The following is a 23,282-nucleotide window of genomic DNA, read 5'->3' as shown; positions in this document are numbered from 1 at the left end:
CTAAATAAAATACCCCAGACATTTATTCCTTTCACTATCCATTTCTTCAGTTTCTAATTCATAATGTTTCATGGCAACAAAATATCGGATAAAAGTTTCACCTAATGCTTCCTTAATGCACGAATCTTTCTGAAGTGCAACAAGAGCATCTTCTAGTTTCAGGGGGACTGATGAGTGTTTCAGACCAGCAGTGTGATTTTCTTCTTCGACCATATCATCATACCTAAGCCCTCTCTTTACTCCATCTAGACCTGCAGCAATAGTAGCAGCAAGCACTAGGTAGGGGTTTGCTGTAGCAGAACTTAATTTATTCTCTATGTGAGTGCCTTTTCCACCATGACATTTGACATTAAAGGCACAGCTGTTATCATTATATGCCCATTTTGCATTTACACTCTCTTTTGATTCTTTACTGTATTTAGAATAAGGCTTACGGCAGCTGGTGGTAGGAGCCATCAAGCAGCTGATAGCTGCTGCATGTGCCAAGAGACCTGATAACCAATTTTTTCCAATATCTGAGAGCTCCTCAATTCCATAACCAGCAGAAAACAAATTCTTCTGGCCATTCAAATCCCACAGGCTATGTGACAGAGCCCCTGAATTGTAGAATCCTGATTCTGAGAAAAAGCTAACCACGTAGTTATACTTCTTAGCCACCTCTTTAATGCCTGTTCTAAACGTGAAGGCACTGTCAGCAGCATCTATGCCAAATGCTGGATGAAAAGTGATCTCCATTTGCCCAGGCCCACTGGAAGAAGAAAAGCTTTCAATGTTGGCACCAGCATAATACATTCCTTCAATGAGCTCCTGAATGAAAGTCTGGTCATGGTTATTTAGTATCGTGGCTGCAGGAAAGGATATTGTCTTTGAATTTACAACCTCAGTAATGCCATAAATACAAAATTCATAAGTGAAGGCAGAGTGTAGAGAAAAGCCATTGTCCTGAAGCTGGCTCAGCTGTTTCTTGGCAATGTGCCTCGGTGAGGTCATGAGCGGGTTGCCCAGCACAGTGAAGGAATCACATATGACTCTCGCAGTCTGCTCAGTCCAGGGCAGAATTCGAAACGTTGATAAATCAGGGTTCAGGATTATGTCACAATTAAAATTGCTTGCATTAACGTAATCTAATTCATTATCTTTAGGATTCAGGGTCAGCTCAAGATAACTTCTGGGCATGGCAACACCATGAATTGCTTTTTCCTAAACACAGAGCAGAATGACACATTACCAAATGAGAAAAGAACTCAACAGTATTTTTATGTATGTAAAATGTAAAACTCAGATTCTCAGTAAGACAATAGTATTTTTCCTAAAAGAACACTAAAATGCAGTGATCACTAAAGTGGAGGGCAACAACCAGTTACTGTGTCATGAAGCAGAACAACCTTCTACAACATTGGTATGAAAACCCTGGCATCAAGTATCCCAATGACCATTTTTTAAATTTCCGTAAAGAATTGAAAAATGTTCAACACCTACCTTGTGTTGTCTTTATACAGTTATGGGCATCATCAGTTAGGTGCAAACTCAACAAGTTGAACTCCTATCTATAGTTACTCTATAAGGCTTTCATACCCTCTGAACATTTCCTTTACATAGATCCAAGTGACCACACAAGACTCATGGCAATATGAATTCAAGCTGTGACTTCTTCTTAAATACCTTATATGTTTCAACAAACACAAAAAGGACCAAGCTCAGAGCTGAAAAAAACCAAAATTTTGCCTATCCCGATGGCAAATTGTTGAAATACTTCAAACTGCTTCATTTAAAATAAATAAAGTCTGCCTTGTCTTAAGTAGGTGGCAGTCCAGTGGTAGCAAATCTCCCTGTGACACTCATAACCAAAAATGCACAGTATGGTGAATACTGCTCCAAGACATCTAAGCTGTCCGTGTGAGACTGAAAAGGTGTCAAAGATGATTACCCTATAGTACTACCTCTCCCTCCTCAAACCCCCCCATCCAAAAAAATGTAAAAAAAAAAAAAAAAAAAAAGAAATTAAATTATTCTCAGTCACTCTGTATGTATACATATGTGTGTGTGTATGCATACACACTTTCTTCATGTCCAAAAATTTAGACTGTCATCCAAAGCTCCAATTTCTTCAGATGGTAAGTAAGGTAAACACAAAAGCTGTCTTTGAACAAGCTGATCTAGACATTTGCAATTTGGCATTGTAACTGATAGAGAAGTTGCAATTAACCTACCAGCCCTCACAAGTATTAAAATGACTGAGAGAAAGTTTATTTTGATAAAATCCAAATGGCATCAGAGAGAGCAAATTGTATCTAGATGATACAGTTCAGCAATACCTAAAAGGGAAATAATGAAAATATGTCTTTGGCTTTAGAAAGAACTTGAAACAAAAGTGCTCTACATCTTTCTATGTTCATATCCTTTTTTGTGATCGCTCAGTAAAGCTTAAAATATTCATTGTGATATATGAGTGAAAGTATAACCTAGTTATGCACATCAAGTATCACAGAAATAATATACTGAAAAGGCTGGTCGGTCAAGGATAAACGCAGCGAGTATTGCTTCCTAATTTAGTTCTTATTTCCTGAATCATGAATATAGCAAATATTGTTATTAAGTCATCATGCAACTCAATGGTATTTTTTTATATGATTGGTGACTATAAAATTTCTCAGAGCTAAATTGATTTTCATTCAGTTATCTTTCTTTTAGTGTTTACTCCTCTTTTTGCTATTTACTGATATTCAGTAAAACAAAATCTTTATAATGCATTTAACCTGAAAAGATAACTCTGAGGGAAGAGATATTGTAGTGATGAAAAAAGTCCAGATCCTTTGGGAACATCAACAAGTGGAGGGAACAGGTAATTTGTTCTAAGTTTGAGTTTCTGACTGCGCTATGAAAAAAAAAATGTATAAAATATAAATTAAGGACATGGCCATGAAAACACATAAAGGTACAGCTAGAAACCAAAAAACTTACGTGAAAAAAGCGAGAAGGGACATTCTTTGATCTTGATACACCATGGAGGTCTATTGATTCAAATCTGACAAACTGTACATTGTCCCTGGCCATCTGCTGCTTAATAAATTCAATATGAGAGAACAGTTGAAGGAGAGTTGGACTTCCAAGGCTGTTTACATCAGGCTCTCTGCTGGATGCTATAAGTGAAGAGGAATGTTCACATCAAACAAAATAATGAATGCTGGAATACAGGCTGTTGTCCTAAAAAGAGCAATAGTAGGAAACTACAACATGGAGTGTAAAAACAAAAATAGGAAAAAGATATGCATCACAAAACATTTTTATAAACAAAAACACCCTTTTTTCCCCTGAGGACCTGTATAAAATTCCTTATTTTTTTAAATGGTCTGTAACTTAAATGTTTTTTCATGTTGGTAAGAGGACACAGGGGAATCATGCAGAAAAGCTGGGAATTTCTGAGGGATACTTCAGCTGGTTTGTTGGGTGTTTTTAGGAGCACAAATAGCAGCTGGATACTTATTTCCCACTGAAAGCTGATAAAATTCGGATGCTATATTTCTTCAATGCCTTTGAAAAGTGCTTGGATACAGAAACATGATAAAAAGGGCACTTGTCTTCTACTAAAACTTTCTCAAAACCTCCTGAGGAGGCCTGCAGTCTTCTCCACCACATGCAGCAGACTTTTAGGAGAGGTTTATGCATTTATGCACTTATGCACTTGCTGTTATGGAGTCATCTTCTTAACTATATTACAGCAGCTGTAGGACTGTATAAACTTCCTGGCATGAAAGCAGTAGCATCTGTGTGTAACTTCTGTAATGGAGCAGAAAGCTGTGCACAGTAACTTCCTTTCACAAACCTCTCAATCTCTCAGCCTGCTTTTCTTTTGAGTGCCAATGTGTTGATATTATTCAAGTTAAAATACACAAGCTATTAATTTCCATTTAGTACAATAAACTAACTAGACCAGGGTAAAATTTGATATTAAGGTATGAAAAAATGGGAAAAAATAATTCTTCCTACATCTCTGGGAGGAAAGTCCTCCATTCTACCAGGGAGGCTGAGAATATGATCAGATATTTTTTTTCCAGATCTTTCAGATCCATAGGACCAACAGCAAACATTCATCACTACCCTTCAAGTGGAAGTTAAAAGCTTCAGGCTGAGGTACTATGAAGGCTTGTGGGAGCACTCCCAATCTCCCAAACTACCCAAACTGGACTGTATCTCCTTTAGCAGCAGCTAGCAGGCACAAACAGATCTTTTTTGATGTCTCCTTTGGGGCAAGTAGGACCTCCAGCTGCAAGGCTGTAAGGAGGCTCTCCAGCTAGTCCTGCACAAGGCTGGCTGATTATTCCCTGAGAAGGCAGAAAACTCATCCACAGTCATAGATTTTTCAGAGTCTTTAAATATTACTGGAGCATCCTCCAACTTCAGATGGCCAAGGAGGTGACAAGGATACTTTAGGTCAGTAAAGTACAAAGTTGTCAAGTAATAACAGTGCTCCCCGAGGAATGACAGGTGAAAGCACAGGACATAATTGTAAGTAAATATGAGTCTATAGGAAAACAGAATAAAAATCAAAAATATAGAAGCAAGAAAAAAATAATTTGTGCCATCCACTTCTTCTCATGACATCTTTCACTTTGGTCTGCTTCAGCTGTAATCTGCTTATGAAAACAGCCTTTTTTCTCTGTCTTCTACAAACACTGAGGCACTACATCCTTTAAAATATGTGCATTAAATAAGGAAATCCTGTTTAAATATTTTGTGTAACACTCACTCTGCTACAGAGGCTGCCAAAACACAATAGCGAGCAGGGACGGTAAGTAAACTGTCCTTGTCTTATGTATGTCATCCAAGTAATAGTTATTTGAAAACCATTTCAGTCATTCCATAACGTTGTTTTACAACAAAAATGTTTAGTGACATTTAGCAGGTTTGACCTCTTTATGAACCTGACCATCAAATAGAAGGTAATAAACCGCATCTATTTATCAGATTAATAGAATTTTAAAAGATTCTGAAAATCTTCTTACAGATTACAGCAAGGAGCTGAATAAAATTATTCCACTCCAGGGACAGAATCCTGATGTTTTTGCCTTTGCAAAAGCAGTGCTCAATCCCTTATTCTACACATGTTTAATTTCCTGTGCAAAGGAAATGTCTACCACTTGTCACATGGAGATTTTTATGTCTTCATATTATTCAAAATAAAGTTTGATTGGCAACCCTTGACATCAGAATATTGTCAACTTTTGATGTAAATTTTGCAAGTATTTCTTATAATGTTCTGAAATGTTGCCTGTTAAATTTGCATCTACTGAACAAACATTTTTCAAGTAAGAACACATAATTCATGAAAAAAAAATCTTTAACTCTGACCCAAATAATTCTTCAAATCAGTATTCCTAAGAGATATAAATGATATGAAATCAATACCTAAGAAAAACACAAATGTGATATGCATTCATCTTAATGACGTATGAATTAATTTTAAAAGTAAAGCTACAAATATACTTAATTTAAACATCTACCAATGGTAGGTAATTTTCTGAATTTTATATATATCTGTTGTCTTCAAGTTAATTTATTTGAATAAATGCATATATACATAATTAGGTCATATGAAATATCATAAATTAACAGAAAATTCTTATGAAGTAATGTTTTTAAGGAACATTAAACAAGCAAAAATTATTAAATGAAGAAGCAAGAATTTATCTTCTCCAGTTGGACTTATCATTAATGATAAATCTTTCTAAACAATGAGACTAAAACTTATATATTGGTCTAGTATTAGTCTAAAATTAGGCTATATACCAGTCTAGACAAGCCACTAGTCAAAACACAGATACTTATTAATGTATAATAGCCTTTATCCAAAATCTGTTAGAATCAATAGAAACACTGCCACAGCTTTCACATACTTTTTAGAGGCCGTTCATCTTTTATATCATTTACAGATTATCTTTCCCATTGAAGTAAGTTTCTGTAAATTGTATGATAGATAAAAAATATCATCATTACTTAATATCTCTGACTGATTTTGGCAATATGAAAGGGGATTTGTTTCTTAAATAATATTTGGTGAATAATTGACAGTACTCACTTTTCTCCAGCACAGGTCCCAAAATACATTTTCTTGGTAGTCACTAAATAAATCACTGTCAAACTAAGTCCATGAAGCCAATGATGACTAAAGTTTGGAAAGGAATAGTAGGGAACAGAGTACTCTGTCTTTTCCCAGTTCGTACAGTTATTATCCAGAGAATTAGTTACTGGAGATCAGGTAGCTAATAAATAAGTATTAGAAAGGTCTAGCAGATTACATACACAAGCTAACACTCTTACATTCTTATGAGGGAGGATGGTGTTCATGAATGGAACTGTTTCCATAGCTCTCTGGGCCTCTAGAAATAGTGGCAACTTTGTGTTCATTTCAGAAAAATCCACTTATGGAAATATGTATGTAAATGTCACAAGATGCTCAGATTTTGGTTCAGATTTTCATTTTAAAAATCAAATATAAATCCAGGCTGGCCATCTTTCTTAAAGCAGAATGGTACATACAGATCCTTAGATAACTATATCGAGTCAGTAGTACACAGAAAAGCACTTAATGTTTGTTTTTCTGTGGTTCTGTCTGCACTTGCCATTTAAGTTACCACTGAGAAACAATTAGTATTACTCGTGTTTCTTTTGTAATTAGTACAAAATATCTACAAATATAAACATATTATCTTCACATATTTTTAAAAAATAACACAAAACTAAAAATATTACCAAAACCCCTACAGATTATACATCATCATTATTATTATTGTTGTTGTTTTTGTTATTGTTGTTGTTATTATTATTATTATTATTATTATTATTATTATTTCTAGCAGAAGAGTGGTACCGTTCTTAGATTATTAATATTGAAGCAATTCAGATTACTGAGGGCAGCTGACATCTGGCTAGGGCAAATAGTTAACATCAGCTTTATCTTCTCAGCAACAGAAAAGTGCCATGGCAGAAGAAAGTGCACATGTCCCAGATCGATCTGTCATTATCTTCTTGTTCAAAGAAATCCTTTCCCATGGTCCCTTATTAAATCACACTGTATCTAAAGCAAACAATTTTTCAGCTCTATAAGAGGTGGCTGTGTCAAGCTGATGAAATGAAAAGAACGTGCTACATGTAGCCAGGGGACTTGGCAATGACAGGAACAGGCTGACTTAACAAATGTAGTAATATTGGAAACTCTTCACTGAGAAACACGACTACCAATGTAACGTAAAGCAATAACAGCAGAAACCAGAAGGTAAACTCCAGATACAAAACCCGCACTGGAGAAGGACACACGTTTCCATCAGTCCTCCTCCAGTTTCTTTGTCCCACTCTGTCTCCAGCTGTGCCAGATGTGCTCCCTCCTGCAATGACCCTGCTGTAGCCATGCAGCTGCTGCTCACCCTGCTCCTGCCCCATGAGGGAGGGTCTGGTCACGCCTGAGCCCCACGCAGCCTCAGAACGCACATCCCCGTGCTCCGTGGCACGTTGTGGCACCTGCTGCTGCCTCAGAGCAGCAGGGAAATAAAAACCCTTGCAAGCGTAGCAATTCCTATGCCAGTCAAGGCAGCATTTCCTTACACTAGAGCTGTCTTTGCTGTCAGCTATTAAAGGGGAAGGCAAAGCGTTCTTTGCAAAATAATCCCTCTAAAGAGAATGGGTTTTGCAGTTCCTCACTAAAAATGTGGCCTTGTGGTTAGGAGCAGAAGGGTTAATATCCAGATTTGTCTTAATTTCTTCTTCATCCTTAGAAATCTAACAGGGGTGCTTGTGAAGATCTATGTGAATGTTGACCCCCTTTATAAAAACAGATACCATGCCCTGGTGATATCCACTGGCAGTGAGTCCCACAGGGTGATCACACATCTACAACCTTCTAAATCCTATGGAAATTCCTGTCAGTACTAATGTAAATATGCCTGCTCATCTTTACAGGATTCCAGTTTGTGTATTTAAGCCCCCTTTATAAAAACAGATACCATGCCCTGGTGGTATCCACTGGCAATGAGTCCCACAGGTGATCACACATCTACAAGCTTCAAAATCCTATGGAAATTCCTGTCAGTACTAATATAAATATGCCTGCTCATCTTTACAGGATTCCGGTTTGTATATTTAAAAACAGCCATTCCACTTGGTTTGTACAGCGTGTTACTTACTGTTCTCATGTTTGTCTTCAAACATTAGTAGTCTATTTCTCAAACCTCATATCACAGCTTTTCCTATGCTAGACATCATTCTTATTGCTAGTATTTAAAGCCTCTCTTTTCCATTCCCATCTGGTTTTTAACATGGTAAATAGAAATGAGTAGTGGGTTACATTTGAATAGTACTATTGATGTGAATAGTGATCAGAAGCATTTCCAGTTGAAAACATTATGTAATATACATTTCTTTTTCACCCAAAAATAGTTTCACCAAAAATTTTTACTGATAGGTCAGTAAAGTATTTGATTTCTGCAGTAAAGTATATAAAAAGATGTTTCCTACCTCTTGTTTTTGCTCCCCTGCAAGACCCCTAACCAGGGAATAAATATGTAAGCAAACCAGAAACTTAATCAAAGCATGGGAGACAGTAAAAATATTTTCTTAACAGGTTTGATACTGATACTTTCAATGTTTTTTCTAACCTTTTCTTTATCTCATGATCATCTGCTTTCTTTTTTAATCTTAAGTGTGAATCAGGCTTTTTTACCCATATGGCCATGCAGAAGCTCAGCTCTTTTTCTTGAGTTTTGTAGCTAATTTGGAGACCAATGAAGAGCTTCAATCATCTGTGAATTATTCTTTCCAAACTGTATGACAACAGCATGACACTGCTTCTCAGAGGATCTACATCATCAAGATTTGAATACAAAATAAGACTTTGTTTCTCAATAGATGAAAGATAAAATAAATCACCCATTTTTTTCTATCTTCCGGGATGTTTTATAAAAATGGGTCTTCTGTATCGAATGATAAATAGATCAGTTTTATAGAAAGGTTAGAAAATATTTCACCTAGGCAAGAGGATTTGAAAACAAAATATGCAGGTGTCTGAAAAAAAATCAAGGTGAGTAATACCACTGGAACTACCTAACTAATAATCCTAAATATGGTGGATCTAGAGTAGCACGTCTTTCTTCAAATACAAACAGAAAATTTGGATTTAAGGAAGGAATCGCTGAGCAAAGTTCTATGAACTGAGGGATGCACTATTGCAGACTACATAGCCATTTCTGGTCTAAAAATATTTGACCTAATTAAAAAAAATCAAGTGAGAATGAGTGAGACCACCATGTTAAATGGGAAGCAAGGTTATTTATGAAAGAGATTTTGCACAGTATTGAAAGGTAAGGACTAAACTCTTCTTGAGTGTGTTTTAGAAGGAGAAGCAGCTGGCAGAGAGATCAAGCAGAGAATGCATTTCACTTACATTAGGCCTAAGCTAACTGTTTTGGGAACCTTTCACTATTACTAGAATGAAAGTTAGCATCTCCAATGGGTGGGAGGAATCACTGTCTGAATACACCTCTTTCTCTCATAGAGTCACAGGATGACAAGCTTACTCCAGGCACCAGAGTCAGATGAGTTGGATCTCACCTGAAAGGGGACAAAAAATAGGTCAGAAAAATAGGATGGAAGTGCTGTCTGAGCATTTTTGTTTTGTATAGATTGCAGGGAAAAAATGGGAAAATCTTAGAGAAAATCATAGAGAATCACAGAGAAGGAAGATTTCAGCTATTGGGAAGGAAGATAAAGGTCTTAAGAGTTTTGGTTTGCTTTAAAGGAAAATAGCTGTTCTTAGAGCTTGTGAGGTGAAGAAAATAGCAAGTTGTCTATAGATCAGTTCAGAGGGAAAGGAAAGAAATACACAGAAAATATGATGGTTGGTTCAACAGAAAATAAGAGTAATCTAGAAGGTTTAGAAAGGAGCTGAGCTTCAGCCCTGCTATGTTCAAGGTAGGTTCAAAAAGTAGAAAAAGAAATATTAGAAAGATCTTATTGAACTGCAAATAGGGCGTGACGAAGGAACATGAAGGAACAGTATGGCTTTGGCTTTTCACTTTAGGAGAGATGCAAAACCAGCGCCGATTATGTAAAATACAAAGCAGAGAGGAGTAGCAAATGAAAAACACAGCTATTCTGCAGGAATGACTGCAGAGGCAGTGAATATGAAGTACCCAGAGCGGGAGCTTATGTACGTCTCCTGCCTTCACCTATAACTCCTGATTGCCCACTTACAGCTCCTGAAGAGTCTCCATTTCTATTTCCTTGTCACTGAGCAGAAGCAGTGGAGACAGACATGCCTCTTCCAGATGAGCACAGAGGACAGTGAAACCACAGGGGGAGATCAGATTTTGTTAAAAGTTTGTGGGCAAACTTTTTAATTTCAATGGAGCAGAAAGCCTAGGCTATTTGTTTTAATTCCTAAGACTACTTTTGCATAATTCTGCCCCTAAGTACCAGGTATTGTCCTTTTTAACTTCCTTATTACCAAATATATGAGCTTTAAACAAGTTAAGAATTACAACATGAGGTTATTCATTGTCATGGAAAAGAGAATTGCTTGTAGGATTGGTGAACTCCACTCATAAGTATGGAAAAATAGCCTGTTAGTAGCTACTTGATATGTTTTTGTTTAAAATTACAACTAAGCAAAGGAGCTTAGTGTTTGGGGTCAGCACCCACATAACATTTCATATGACTCTTGGAGTGTTCAAACCTTCTTTTCTGTGCACTTGACATTTCAACAGTCACTAGGTAGCTACTGATGCCTGCAGCTATAGCTGTCATATTTTCTTTCTTCAGAAATTTCTTTCTCCCTCCTACAGTTCCTGATCCCATCCTGGTCATATTCACATGGCCTCACTTGATGCATGCTCCAGAAGATGAGCCCTGTTGAGAGGACCTCCTCCTGGACCTGCTCAGGTTTCTGGGGGCCCAGATTTTCTGTCTTCACTCAAGAAGATTTGAACAAATTTTTTTGTCCTCAGCTACAGACCAAGATGTGCAAAGGTAATTTGAAGCCTCAGGTAACAGCCTGATTACAGTGGTAAGCAATTGCATTGTGCATCACTTGGTTTGTATACTCTGCATATTCTATTATTATTATTATTATTTCTGTTATTATTATTACTCTTTTCCTCTACTGTTGTATTAAACTGTCTTTATCTCAAGCCATGGGTTTTACTTTTTTTTTCCCCGATTCTTTCCCCCATCCCACAGGGGAGGGAGGGAGCGAGCGGCTGTGTGGTGTTCAGCTGCCTGCTGGGTTAAACCACAACACCATGGTGATGACTTAAATTGAAAGAGCTGTAGCTTTAGCTTCAGCTCCAGTTTCACTGACGTTGTCCAAGTAATATCTTTCATATTGACCAAAATATTTTGCATGTCTGTCTCTCTTCTATGATTTTTATCCCATGTTCAATCACTTATTTTACGAAAGAGCTGACAAGCAATGGACAAAATGTGCATGCAGTAATATTTCTATAATTTTCAATCAGAATTTTGGAGAAAATATATGGATTTTTTTTTCTGAGAAATGTTAACTGTGTAACTAACATGACTGTATTTCAATCCTCTACATTACATTGAATCACTAAAGCTCAGCTACATGTCTTAGCCTTTCTACTGCTGACCTCTAGAAATTGTGTACTTTCAGAACAATAAGATATATTCCTGCTTTGGCCATGGCATCCAAACATGGATAGTGCTCAACATAGTGACAAAGTAAATACACTGGGCACTGTTTATGTAATAATCATGTATGTATGTAGAGTCATAAAATTTCAATGCTCTCATACTTTGTTTCCATTCTAAAGAAACAAAGAGAGGAAGAGAACAATTTGCTTATTTATGTGTCTTTTTTAAGTCAAGTGTTTGGAAAAAGTTTGGATTGAGATTTCTGATTTGAGTGAGTTCAAATATTTGAAAACTTTCAAAATAGAAGAGGTTGTATTTCAGATCTACTCAGTGTTGAGATATGTTTAGATCCCAGCATGTGTTCGGGCACTTTGGTAGCCTGAAGCCTATTGAAGATAATATTTTACTCATAAAAATAAAATATTTATTATTTTATCTTATCAATCTTACTAAGTTATCACTGGGAGAAATGAAATATTATTTATGCCAAGGTTCATTAAAGACTGCAGAATATTATCTGAAACTTTCCTCTCTTCAGTTAAATTACTAAATGTATTCAATGAAAATTAAATTTCAAGCACATACATTTCTAATTAAATAGAAACTATTTCTGTGTATTTCATTTACTAGCGGGAACACACACTGAACCCTACAGTTTGTTTGGTCAAAGACAAATGGAATCCAAATCTCATGAGATTCCAAAACTTTTCATTTTGGATATGTTTCTAATGAGATAAACCAGTTTTCCCCCACTTCCCTTTACAGTTAGTTCTCATCTATAGTTTTCTTATAGTTATTATTATTGCCAGTGATGCAGAGTAGGATTAAGCCCCGGTAGCTTTAGGTATTTCAGAGTCAGGCAAATAATCTAAACTAATCAGCTTGGGACTTATTCCTCACTGAGTGGAAAGAGATGCCCACTTCCAGAGGCCAATTTCTCATCAACCCCTTATACCTTTTTGAAGACAAAATGTCTGTTAATAAACTTGGATTGACCACTTCACTTTACATGGCTAAAATCGGGTTGAAATCTCACTGTGGAATCTACAATCTCATCAGGTCCCTGTACCTTGTAAATGGTGTTACAACAAAGAATACTTATTCCTATATTTTAAAATGCATTTGCTGGTTTTGTTGATGATGAGAAAATGGTAGTAATCTAAATTTGACACCACATTTCGCTAGCCTTTCAGCAATGTGATAAACAATGTGATCTGGAAAGGGAAGAGTGTCAAGCATAGGCTGAGAAATAATCCTCTAACCTCTTTATTTTAACATACATGAATTGAGAGTGGTTTGGGCGCGAAATATCTTTTCAAAGCTTTATATTTCTCACGCAGTGCCCTGAGTTAGCACTAACAATGTTCATGGGTATCTTGTTCAGACTTGTTCAAACTGAGTCACACAATATGTCTACTGAGAAATCCTGCTGCAGCTAACAAAATTTGATATATTTATATTGTCTGTTTTCAGGGTATGTATAGCAATATTGCTACACAGCACCTCATCTATCCTTCTTTTAAATACCTCCAAGGATGGGGACTCTACCACCTCCCTGGGCAGCCCATTCCAGAGCCTGACAACCCTTTCAGTGAAGAAGTTTTTCCTAATATCTAACCTAAACCTGCCCTGGCGCAGCTTCAAACCATTCCCCCTCGTCCTATCATCTGTTACCAGGGAGAAGAGGCCGACCCCCACCTCCCTACAGCCTCCTTTCAGGTAGCTGTAGAGGGCGATCAGGTCTCCCCTCAGCCTCCTCTTCTCCAGACTAAACAACCCCAGTTCCCTCAGCCGTTCCTCGTATGACTTGTGCTCCAGACCCCTCACCAGCTTGGTTGCTCTCCTCTGGACATGCTCCAGCAATGCAACATCCTTCTTGTAGTGAGGGGCTCTGAAAGGAGACTTTAAAAAAAGTGGGATAACTTAATATCGTTGTACAAATTTAATTGCTGCCATTATATTTTATTATGTAGTTAATGATGGACAAGGTATTTTATCAGTGAAGATATAAGATGCATATTTCTGTATCAGTGAGGTAAGCCAGAGGGTAAGGTATCTATCCTGAAAGGCAGATAATATGATCTGAGCCTCATGCTCCTGGACATTTATTAATCTGATATCTATCCAGCTGGCATATTATTGTTTGTGTGCTTTCTGGAATAGACACAAAACAACAAACTGCTCGAGCCCATTACATTACCACAGCTATCAGTAGCTTTCAGTTTGCTGATCCAGCTAGCCCAGAAGTATAGCCTTTACAGCTTCAAAGAAACCACAGCTTATTAGTAGCAATTAATTGGCTCTATAAACACTTCCAAAATGGACTTATTGAACAGCATGAAGATAAGTGGAAGTTCTCTGCCTCATTTGTTTTTCTTCCCCTATAGTTTATATTAGATGTTTTTGCATTCCAGTCCTCTCACAGGACAGATAATTGAAAACATCATCCCTGCATGGGAGCAATTTCCAGTGCTGGAAATGTTAATGAAAAGGAAATTTTAAGAATCCCAGACACCATCACAGCTTTGCAGCATCTAACAGACCTTTGGGAAATGTTGTCTGAGCTTAGTTTAAATGAGGAAATATCTCAGTTTTAGTGAAAAAGACATGACCACTTGTGCATGGCAGTTTTTGGCAGGCAGCTGGGCTTCGTAAGTGTTATACTTAATAAAAAAAAAAAAAGGCAGCATAAGTGTAGAGTACAACTTCTGATCTGTCCCAATCACACAGAAACCACAGGTGTCAATTCTCTCATGCGCTAGTTCTGACTAAAGTTTGCAGCTTGACAAAACCCCACAAGAATAGCAGTAACATTTTCTTTAGCAGGACAGCAGGTGATGTTTAAATATCCTTACCAGCGTGGCCTGAGGAGGAGTCAAAGTGAACCTCGGGAGCCGTGCTTTCTGCATGTGTAGGAGCTGCAGGTAGTCTCAGAATAAGTTGATCCACGTCACTTCCCACTGGTTGCTGCTGATCAGACCCGGCAGAGCTGAGGACCAGGAGAGGTTTCCTCTGCTGCCCCACTCCCTCCTTGTGGAAGCTGTGGTACTTTCGATTCTCCTCTCCAAAATGAGGACTAAAAGCCTCAAAGGGTCGGCCCTGCTTGACAGCTGTTTTCTCCCGGGGCTTTGAATTTTTCTGAGGAAAAGTGCCACCTGCCCTGCCACTGTAATTGGGCCCATAATCAGGCAGAGGACCTTCACTCAGCAGGTTTTTCAATTCTTGCAAACTTCGTTTAGAAATGGCAGGTGCCCCTGCGAAGGACTCTGCAGTACCGCTCCCTTGCGTGCTTACAGTACTGCCCACGGAGCCCATCTTTGCCATGTGAAACTTGTCATCCTTTTCTTCCATCTCACCCTGCTCTTCTTGCTTACTCTCTGCCTTCTCACTGCCATCTCCCCTGCACGCTGCCTCTGCCCACCCAGCTTTCCCTGTGCTCCTCGCAGGGTGCATGCCCATGGGCAGCTCTGGTTTAGCTGGTGTATCTATTTCCTCATGCATTTTTCCTATTATTCTTTTCCCAGTATCTGCATTTTCCTGGATTTCTCGTGTTTCTCCAGACAGGTCTTCTTCCATGCTGCTGCCAGTACGGGAACTGTCACGACCCTCTCTGTCCTTTTGTACTGGAGGAAAGCTAGCTGGGTTTTGAAGAGGCTGGTCTGGTGGTGGTTCTGAGCAACCAGTGGTTGCTTGAAGGGGACAAGGATCTGGGATTTTTGAGGTGCGGCACAGCTCCATCTTCTCATTTGCTAAAGGAGGAACATGCTTTGTAGGACCTTTGACTCCCTTTTTCTTTCTGAAACCACATATATTGTTGCCATCAACTTCATCATTGTCACTTTCAGATGTGTTCTGTAACCAGCAATAAAATATACAACCAAATAAAATGCATGAATGAAACGGAACACGGCAATGGAGTACTACCACCAGCTGCATTTACCTGGTAGCACCTCCATTACTTCTTTCTAATGGAGGTCTCTGTAGACACTGGCTGACCCTCAAATTCTGGTACTTGGACTTTAAAAACTCTCACAGAATTCTTTTTCTTATGTTTTAGAACAAAATTGTTGAAAATGCTTTCATAATATAGTTTTTAGGCAGATTTAGTAAATTAAAATATAAGACATAGTACCCTGCGTGACATCATTTGTCAAACGTGTGCCCTTTAAATGTAAAAAAACAATTCATATTTTAAAATTTTGTATTTTGTATTTTAAAAATTACATTTGAGTATATCCCTGCTGTATTAAAAACATTTGTATTTACAAAGGAAAATTATTGCCCTGAAACACAGAACACTGGCAATCCTTATAAGTATGGGGAGTGAAAGCTGAAAATAAACAGCTTTTAAATTAATTCAAGGATCTAATTTGACCAAATAACTGAACTTCCAGGACAGTGGTCAAAAGGACAAACCCATATTTGGATGCGTAAACAGGCAAGAACCAGAAGATGATGTTTACCTTCATATACGGCATTGATATGATTTATATTGTAGTGCTGGGAGCAGATTTTAAAATGGATGTAGACATGTGGAGAAGGTGCCAAAAGGAGCTACAAAAATACCTCTGCTTGCATTATCCCAAAGAATATCAAGAAGTGGCTGAATCATTGTCCCTCCTAAGTATCCTGATCCTACTTACAAGTGTGATATAATCCAATGGTGACAGGGAAAAGGACAGGAAATCAAAACCAGATACATTCAAATTAAAAAATAGCAGAGCTTTTAATATTGTGGGTGACTAACTATTTCACAAACTGTCAAGGTAGGGATTGAATTCTCCATCTCACGACGTCATAAAAAAGTCTCCGCAATATGGTTTAAGCAAAATATAAATCACTCCATAGCCAATCGTAAATTGTTATCTTGTTTATGAATACCTACTCACGCATGTGTTTAAGACTCAGTAGCTTAACCAAAAGTACTTGGTTTGCTTGAGTTGGGCTGGAATTAACACCTGTAAAAACACTGGGAAAACAAGAGATATCCTCTGAATGAGACCGTTCTTTACCTTTTCCAGAAAGGAATAATCTGCACTCTCTCCAATTTCTGAATTTCCAGAAGAAGTAGGGATCTGCACAAAAGCAAAGTGAATGCCAGTCTGGATAAGGCAAAAGAGACTCCTGTTGGCAGACAAAAGCATGTAGACAGAAAGGCAGCAGCATCTGATGTGCATATGGAAGGAAGCAGTTACCTGGCCTCCATTAAGGTCATTAACACCTCTCTTTTTCTATATTATTCCTCCCTACTTTCCCTATTTTTCTCATTATGCTATTTTTCATCATTATCTAGTCAAAAAAAGGCTTATGACTTCTCTCCTAACACAGTGCTCACAGAAATATCTCCTTCCTCTCTTCCCTTTCCTCTAAATTTCTGCTACGTGCTGTACTTACAGCTACTTTGGGAGCTCTCTGGCACACTGCTGTTAATGTGGAAGGCAAGGGGCTGCCAGCCCCCCAGGGAGGACAAGCCACTCTGTGCCTGTAACCCCCATGCACGTGACTTGACAGTGACATGCTTGCAATGCCCACTTGCAATCAAACACAATTACTGGCTCATTCACAACAGAAATCCTTGCTTATCTGAGTGTTAGCACTCAGCTTTTAATGAATTCATTTCTTCATCCAAAGGCTTTGGTTTATTCCCATAACGCACCCTGTAATACCCCGTAAAGTAATTCTGGGCGTATTGCTGATACCTCTACACATTCACCCATGCAGAATAGACCTAATTCCTATAGCTCTGCATCATTATGGAATATAAATGTAATGAAGGAATATTCCTGAATAACGGAACAGGCAAAACCGATTTATAACAGAGAATTACAATGCAGAATTTTAACATTCCCTTTAGCAATCCAAGAAAGTGAATGAAGCTGGGGAAGAAACAGTAACAGTAGAGGAACCAGTGTTTTCCAAATGGAAAAACCCAAGTAATTTTGAAATAGAAGAGGCATCAAGTTAAATTTCTATTCTAAATTTCTAACATTATTTTCTGAGATGGAGAGAAGAGTTCCAGCTATGAAAGGTATAGTCATAAAATGATTGTAATTTTTAATGCATTTATGAAAAATATTTACTTAAATATCTTTTGTGGCAGAAGTTGCCGTCATTGAAGTATCCTCATTTCCACTTTATGAAGTTTTCAGAATTCTTTTGTTTCCTTTGAATAACTTAAAGCTGGTGACATAATCATAACACTATCTGCATTTCTGCTTTATACTGTATTCTCACACTCTGCTCACAGATAACCATTGCAAATTTTAATGTTAGACTAAATTCTTTCCTGCTGTCCCTATTGTAGATCTCTGAAAAATGTTCAGCATAATGACTGAAGATGAGCACATCCTTTTGTATAACACCTCTGTACTGAAATCAGGCCAAAAGTAGTTTGCATCAAAAGCAAAACAACAGAAAACTGCCTGTTCACATAATTAGCCATTCTAAATGGTTTCATGAACACAAGGTACCATCCCCACATTATAACCCTTACCAAAACAAATACCTTCTCAACAGAGATGAGCAGGATAAGGAGTGACTACTTTTAAACTTGTTAATGGAAACATCTGTTTGCAATAGAACTCTAATAACTAACATAGCTATTGTACTCTGCAAAGGGTTTATTTTCCATACAGAAGTTGAGACTGTGGTACTGCATTTTGATCATAGACCTGAAAGAAATACTGTGCCCATTGCTCTTAAACAAAAACGGTGATCATTTTTACCTTCAAATAAAAAAAAAATCTCTTACAGAGAGCAACATATGCATTACTTAAGACCCTCAGCACAAGGCACACTGTGAGTTTGTGCATGAGAATGACTCTTCATTTCTAAACAAACTCAGACATTTATGGACTTTCATCTAGAAAACATTCACGCTATTTTCTGTAGTGAATTAAACAGTGCTAGATTTGTTGCAAGGTACAAATCCAGCATCCCTTCATATCAAAGGCAGTCATATGCGTAAGTTCAGACACAGCCTTACTAGTTCATGCAGTATCTACCATCAGAAAAGGCCTGGTACTGGGGCACAGAGGAGAGAGCACCCAGGAAATAAGACTTAAGAATTATCTCTTTAACTTTCTATTTCTAGTGAGTTTTATTTACAAAAGACAGGGATGATTAAGTAAAATAGCATCTTGAAAGAGTTAAAGTGCAAGTGAGCTGGATACAGATTGTGACAATTTCATGGAACCATGTGTCCTGCTGTGCCAAAAGGAAAACAAAGCAGTCATGACATTAACATGGCAAAAGTTCTGATTAATTTTTATTTCACTGCTGAATGATCCTACATTTTTGTTGCTGTGTGGCAACAGTAGTAGGAGATGCTACAGCTACTTGAAAGTTCTTTTAGCCAATATTTGTTTCAATATCATTCAATTTTTGTTTGCTTGTTTTCAAATATTCACTGGCACCCTAAGTCAGAGGTCTTGAAAATTTCAAAATTTGCTTCTCCTTCTTAGCAAGTGAACACTTGGGTGGTGAGTCAAATATTCCTGCCAGAAAGATTAGGTCCAAAGTATAAACAGTGTGCCACATCATACAACAAATCTGAGATTCAGATTTTCTTTCTAAAAGATGTATCTGATGTTAACCATCATTGATAGAGACATTGGTACTCCCCCAAGTTCTCTTTTCCATCAGGACCTCTTACTCCAGTCCTGCAATTCATGCTTGTACGTTGACCCCTCTGCCCTGGGGGTTTGCACCCGGTAAGGTTTCAGTAGAGCTACACAGGCACAACTCCTACAACAAGTAGGAAGAGTAACTGCAGATCAGACTTCATCTCCCATTATGGATAATCTCAACTCCTACAAATAACAGTGTTGCTTGTCGTCACTAGACACCTACTGAATCACTTTGGGTACACAAAGAGTCTGGACGTCCGTGACTATTAACACAGCATAAGGGCTACACTTGTGCTTTACAGCAGCGTATTAGAGCACCATGCAGGTAGGAAGAGGAGAGAATAGAAGACAGTCAGTAAGCAAATATTTCAGCACAGTGCAAGTGAAATTGCTTGCTCTACTTAATGCAAGTACATGCCACTTCTGGCATGCCATGAAGCTTCTACATCTGATAGACATTTTGTATCTTGTCATAACACAGAAAACATACAGCTAAACCAATTTTTCTTCATCAGTTTGCATTCACTTTTAGGCTTTGCAGAAGCTCTGAAGTGGAACATTAGATGTGTCATGAAATACAGCACTGCTAAAAGGCAGTTCATCTGTAAACCTGCCAGTCGGCAAGCTGAGAACATTTGGAAATGTGAAGTGTTGCCTTTGGGAGGAATAATAAGTGCTGAGATTTCTGGTGTGCAAAACACAGGTGAAAATCCAAGGCAGTTCTTGAACTTTTGCCTTAAAAGGATTTTATAGATGACAAAATATATCAGTAATGTTCTATGAGACAAATTCAGAGCTGCAGAGGGGACCTTCTATTTTTCTCCTATTTTTCTCCTTTTTTGTTTCCCTCATGACCTCAGGCAAGACTGCAAATGCTATCAGGGTTTATAAACCTCTCTCAAAAATGTATTGACAAAAAGAGGTAGGGAAATGAGAAAAAGAAATTCATACTATAGCATTTGAAAGGAAAAAAGGGAGAAAGTGAGTTAGTTTAGAAGATCCTCTGAGAAACTAGATGAATAGCTGCAGAAGGATTTCTATCACAGGAAAAGGTGGAAGAGGGAAGGTGCACCTCCAGCAGGAGCTTTGGTATATCTAATCAAGAAAATAACCCAATGTTCCTGCTACTAGCTACCCGAAAAAGCAATGCATCCACTCAGCAAAATGCACTAGGTTCTCAGTCACATTCTCGTTTTCTCTTTTGTTTCAGCTCATTACCCGATTCTAGCCATTATTTTAACTGATTGTTAAAAGGTGAAATTGTGATGATCTTCCTGAATTATTCCTAAAGACTTTTCAAGAATGAAAGATTAATTTTGAAAGAATGTCAAAACCTGGTGTAACTAAGAATTAGAAAAAGGTGGGAAACTAAAAAAATCCTCCTAAACAGAAAACTCAAAAATATGTACATTTTTGTTGGCTGAGTTTTTTATTTATGACAATTTAAACTGCTTCACGTAGGTTTGATTTTGTTTTTTCTATCATATAAAGCAATGTTAAGAACTGAAATGAAGTGTTTCCAGTCTAATATTGTTCAAACTATTTTGACATGTGATGTTATTCACATGGTTACTTTCAGAAGCAGCACAGTTTCTCAAAGTATTTCAACTGCTATGGAACTGTAAATGCTGAAGAACTTTCTCTGACCCACTTTGGCTGTTACCAGGTTACCCTTTACAGATCCCCTAGGTTGGTACAGTCAAGTTTAATTAATCTTTTCATGTGGTAATGAATCTCAAAACCAGAAGTCAGGTTTTAACAAGAGATGATGCATAAGACCTTAGACAACAGTGCCCATAAAGCAAGCACACCCATGCCCAAGTGTTTTCTCTGCCCCATCCCCTGACAGACAGAAAGCGTTGCCCAGCTGCTCCCCCAGTAACCAGGCAGCGAAGGAGCAGAGGACACAGGAACAAATTTTCTACTGCTGGGAATTAATGCAGCTTCACTGGAGTCACTGGAGCGACACAGATCGGTACCAGGAGGGAATCTGCCCCATGGAGTCATAGGGCGGACCACAAAAACATTTCCTGAGAGTAGCTCCAGGCACAGAGAGGGGTTTTGGCTCTTGCATGCAGTGCTAAAACAATGTGTGCTATGATGGACACCGGTGGCTTGTCAGCTAGAGACATGAAGATCACAGCACAATGTCAAGATATTGCTGTGACTAATTTCCCCCTCAGTGTCCTTGTTTGATGAAGTGGTTCTTTGAGAGCGATTTACTGCTACAAAAACCTCCCGGAGAAGGACCTGCAAGTGGCATAAATATTAGGTGCATGTGATTATTTTGCAGTTAGAGAAGCTGAAGCACAGATTTACCATAGTCACAGGAAGACAAGTGGTAATGTTAGGAGCAGAAGCAAAGTCTTCTTCCTTCTTTGAAACTTTTAAATATACTCAAGATTATTAATGTGCTTCATGTGAAAATGAATGGAATGAATTTAGCTCACAATATTGTGTCACATTTTCACATCTGACATCTACCTTTATCTGCTACTCCCATCCAAAGCCTTCATAATATATACGCAATTAGATGAGCTCCTCAAGGTCATTAATTCTCTTGCTGCCTCAAAGCAGCAGAGTTGTCTTTGAGGCAAGGTTATTCGCAAATGCTTTCCCTTGGACTATGCCACCTGCACCATGTAAAAAAATAATCTCTAAAGTAAGAGTCTCAAAATGAAGAAGCTGAACCTGCCTTCACAGTGATTTGGGACCACAAAAGCACAGTGGTGGTGTCATCTCCAATTTGCAGCAGTGTAAATGAGATCTAAAAGCAGGATCCATTTAACAGCTGACTAATCCTCAGGAAGACATTTTCAGCGGAATGGACTTAATGATCTACAAGACTTTTATGTCTAATTTCTATGACTCATTTCATATACAAAGATGGTCTAGGAGGCAGTCAGTGACTCAGAGTAGGTGCATCTCTGGCATATAAAGTATGCATTTGTTCACGTTGATAAAAATGTCTAGTAGCCTCAGGAAGTCTGCTTGCACCATCACTTCCAAGCCACATTACATCTTTCTCAATATTTTTACTGAAAGATTTTAATTTCACATTTTCACAATGGGATCTTCTGGACGCTACTCAAAATAATAGGTACATTTTTTTTATTTTTTTTTACTTTATTGAAAGTATATATTACAACTTCAGGACCAGAATCTGTTTTAAAATGCACTCATATAGAAACTGAGCAGCTTCACTTAGGTCGGCAGCCTGACTCAAGAGTGTCACTTTCTAATTCAGGTCAGACTCTGGTCCACAAATTGTAGTGCTTTCATTCACATTAATGAAGCAAATCTGTTTTCCCACAAATATTAATGTGATCAGATTTTAGACTTCTGTTTCTGTTACTTTTGATAGAGTTATAAATGAAAGACATAGGAAGTTAAAATGTGTTAGATTTGCTTCCTAAAGCAAATAAGGTTTTTATGGCTTAAACAAGAAGCCTTTCTTTGACCTGCATTTGCTTCAGAGTTAGACCATACATACATGCATGAAGAGCCTTACACACCATCCACAATGAAGTATTCACTCACTTGAAATCTTAAAGTGGACACAAAAAGTATTTTAGATCAACATATCTGTTTGGAAATCATTCACAGTCAGTCTCTTACCTGCTGAGTAAGATCTTCCTTTTTGTTCATGTCCACTTCATTCTAGTTCAGGTCACCATTCGAAATGGCCTAGTAAAAAACTAGTAGAAGGACATCCTGTATTTATAGGCACACATACAATAAAGGTTAGCTAAAACAAAAATGCTGTAAAGTTCTTTTCCCAGAAGGCCACACAGACAAGGCACCATAAAGAGCAACCCCAACGTGTCATGGCCAAGAGCACCACTTTCTGGAACAGCATTGAAGTAGTAAACTGACAAATGCACATTACTAGTTGCCTGCCTGCCTGCCTGCCTGCCTGGAAACAAAGACAACAGAGTATAAAACTGTTTTGCTCAACTTTTCCCCTCACAAAGGGCTTTTGTCCTGTAACAAGCCATTCCTGTTCTGGAA

General features: G+C 37.9%; 1 protein-coding gene across 1 annotated transcript; it reads right to left on the bottom strand.

Moving 5' to 3' along the window:
• Window positions 1–22,919, bottom strand: LGSN (lengsin, lens protein with glutamine synthetase domain). Its single transcript, XM_009640069.2, has 4 exons — window positions 22,890–22,919; window positions 14,499–15,495; window positions 2,962–3,140; window positions 1–1,200 (listed from the first exon to the last, which is right to left on the bottom strand). The coding sequence occupies exons 1-4, from the start codon at window positions 22,917–22,919 to the stop codon at window positions 1–3; spliced, it is 2,406 nt and encodes an 801-aa protein (XP_009638364.1).
• Window positions 22,920–23,282: the final 363 nt, after the last annotated feature.

Source organism: Egretta garzetta, unplaced genomic scaffold (assembly GCF_000687185.1).
Source record: "Egretta garzetta isolate BGI_Z169 unplaced genomic scaffold, ASM68718v1 scaffold55, whole genome shotgun sequence".
Classification (NCBI taxonomy): Eukaryota; Metazoa; Chordata; class Aves; order Pelecaniformes; family Ardeidae; genus Egretta; species Egretta garzetta.
The sequence above is the reverse complement of the archived record's forward strand: the minus strand, read 5'-3'. Positions and strand labels throughout refer to the sequence as shown.

Bases quoted from the DNA above. Each gene is read 5' to 3' on its own strand.
- LGSN (XM_009640069.2), bottom strand. From the start codon at position 22,919: ATGAACAAAAAGGAAGATCTTACTCAGCAG. The intron at 15,496-22,889 runs GTAAGAGACTGA...TGCTGGTTACAG, and splicing joins AGGAAGATCTTACTCAGCAG to AACACATCTGAAAGTGACAA. The intron at 1,201-2,961 runs GTAAGTTTTTTG...CTCTGTGTTTAG, and splicing joins TCCCTTCTCGCTTTTTTCAC to GAAAAAGCAATTCATGGTGT.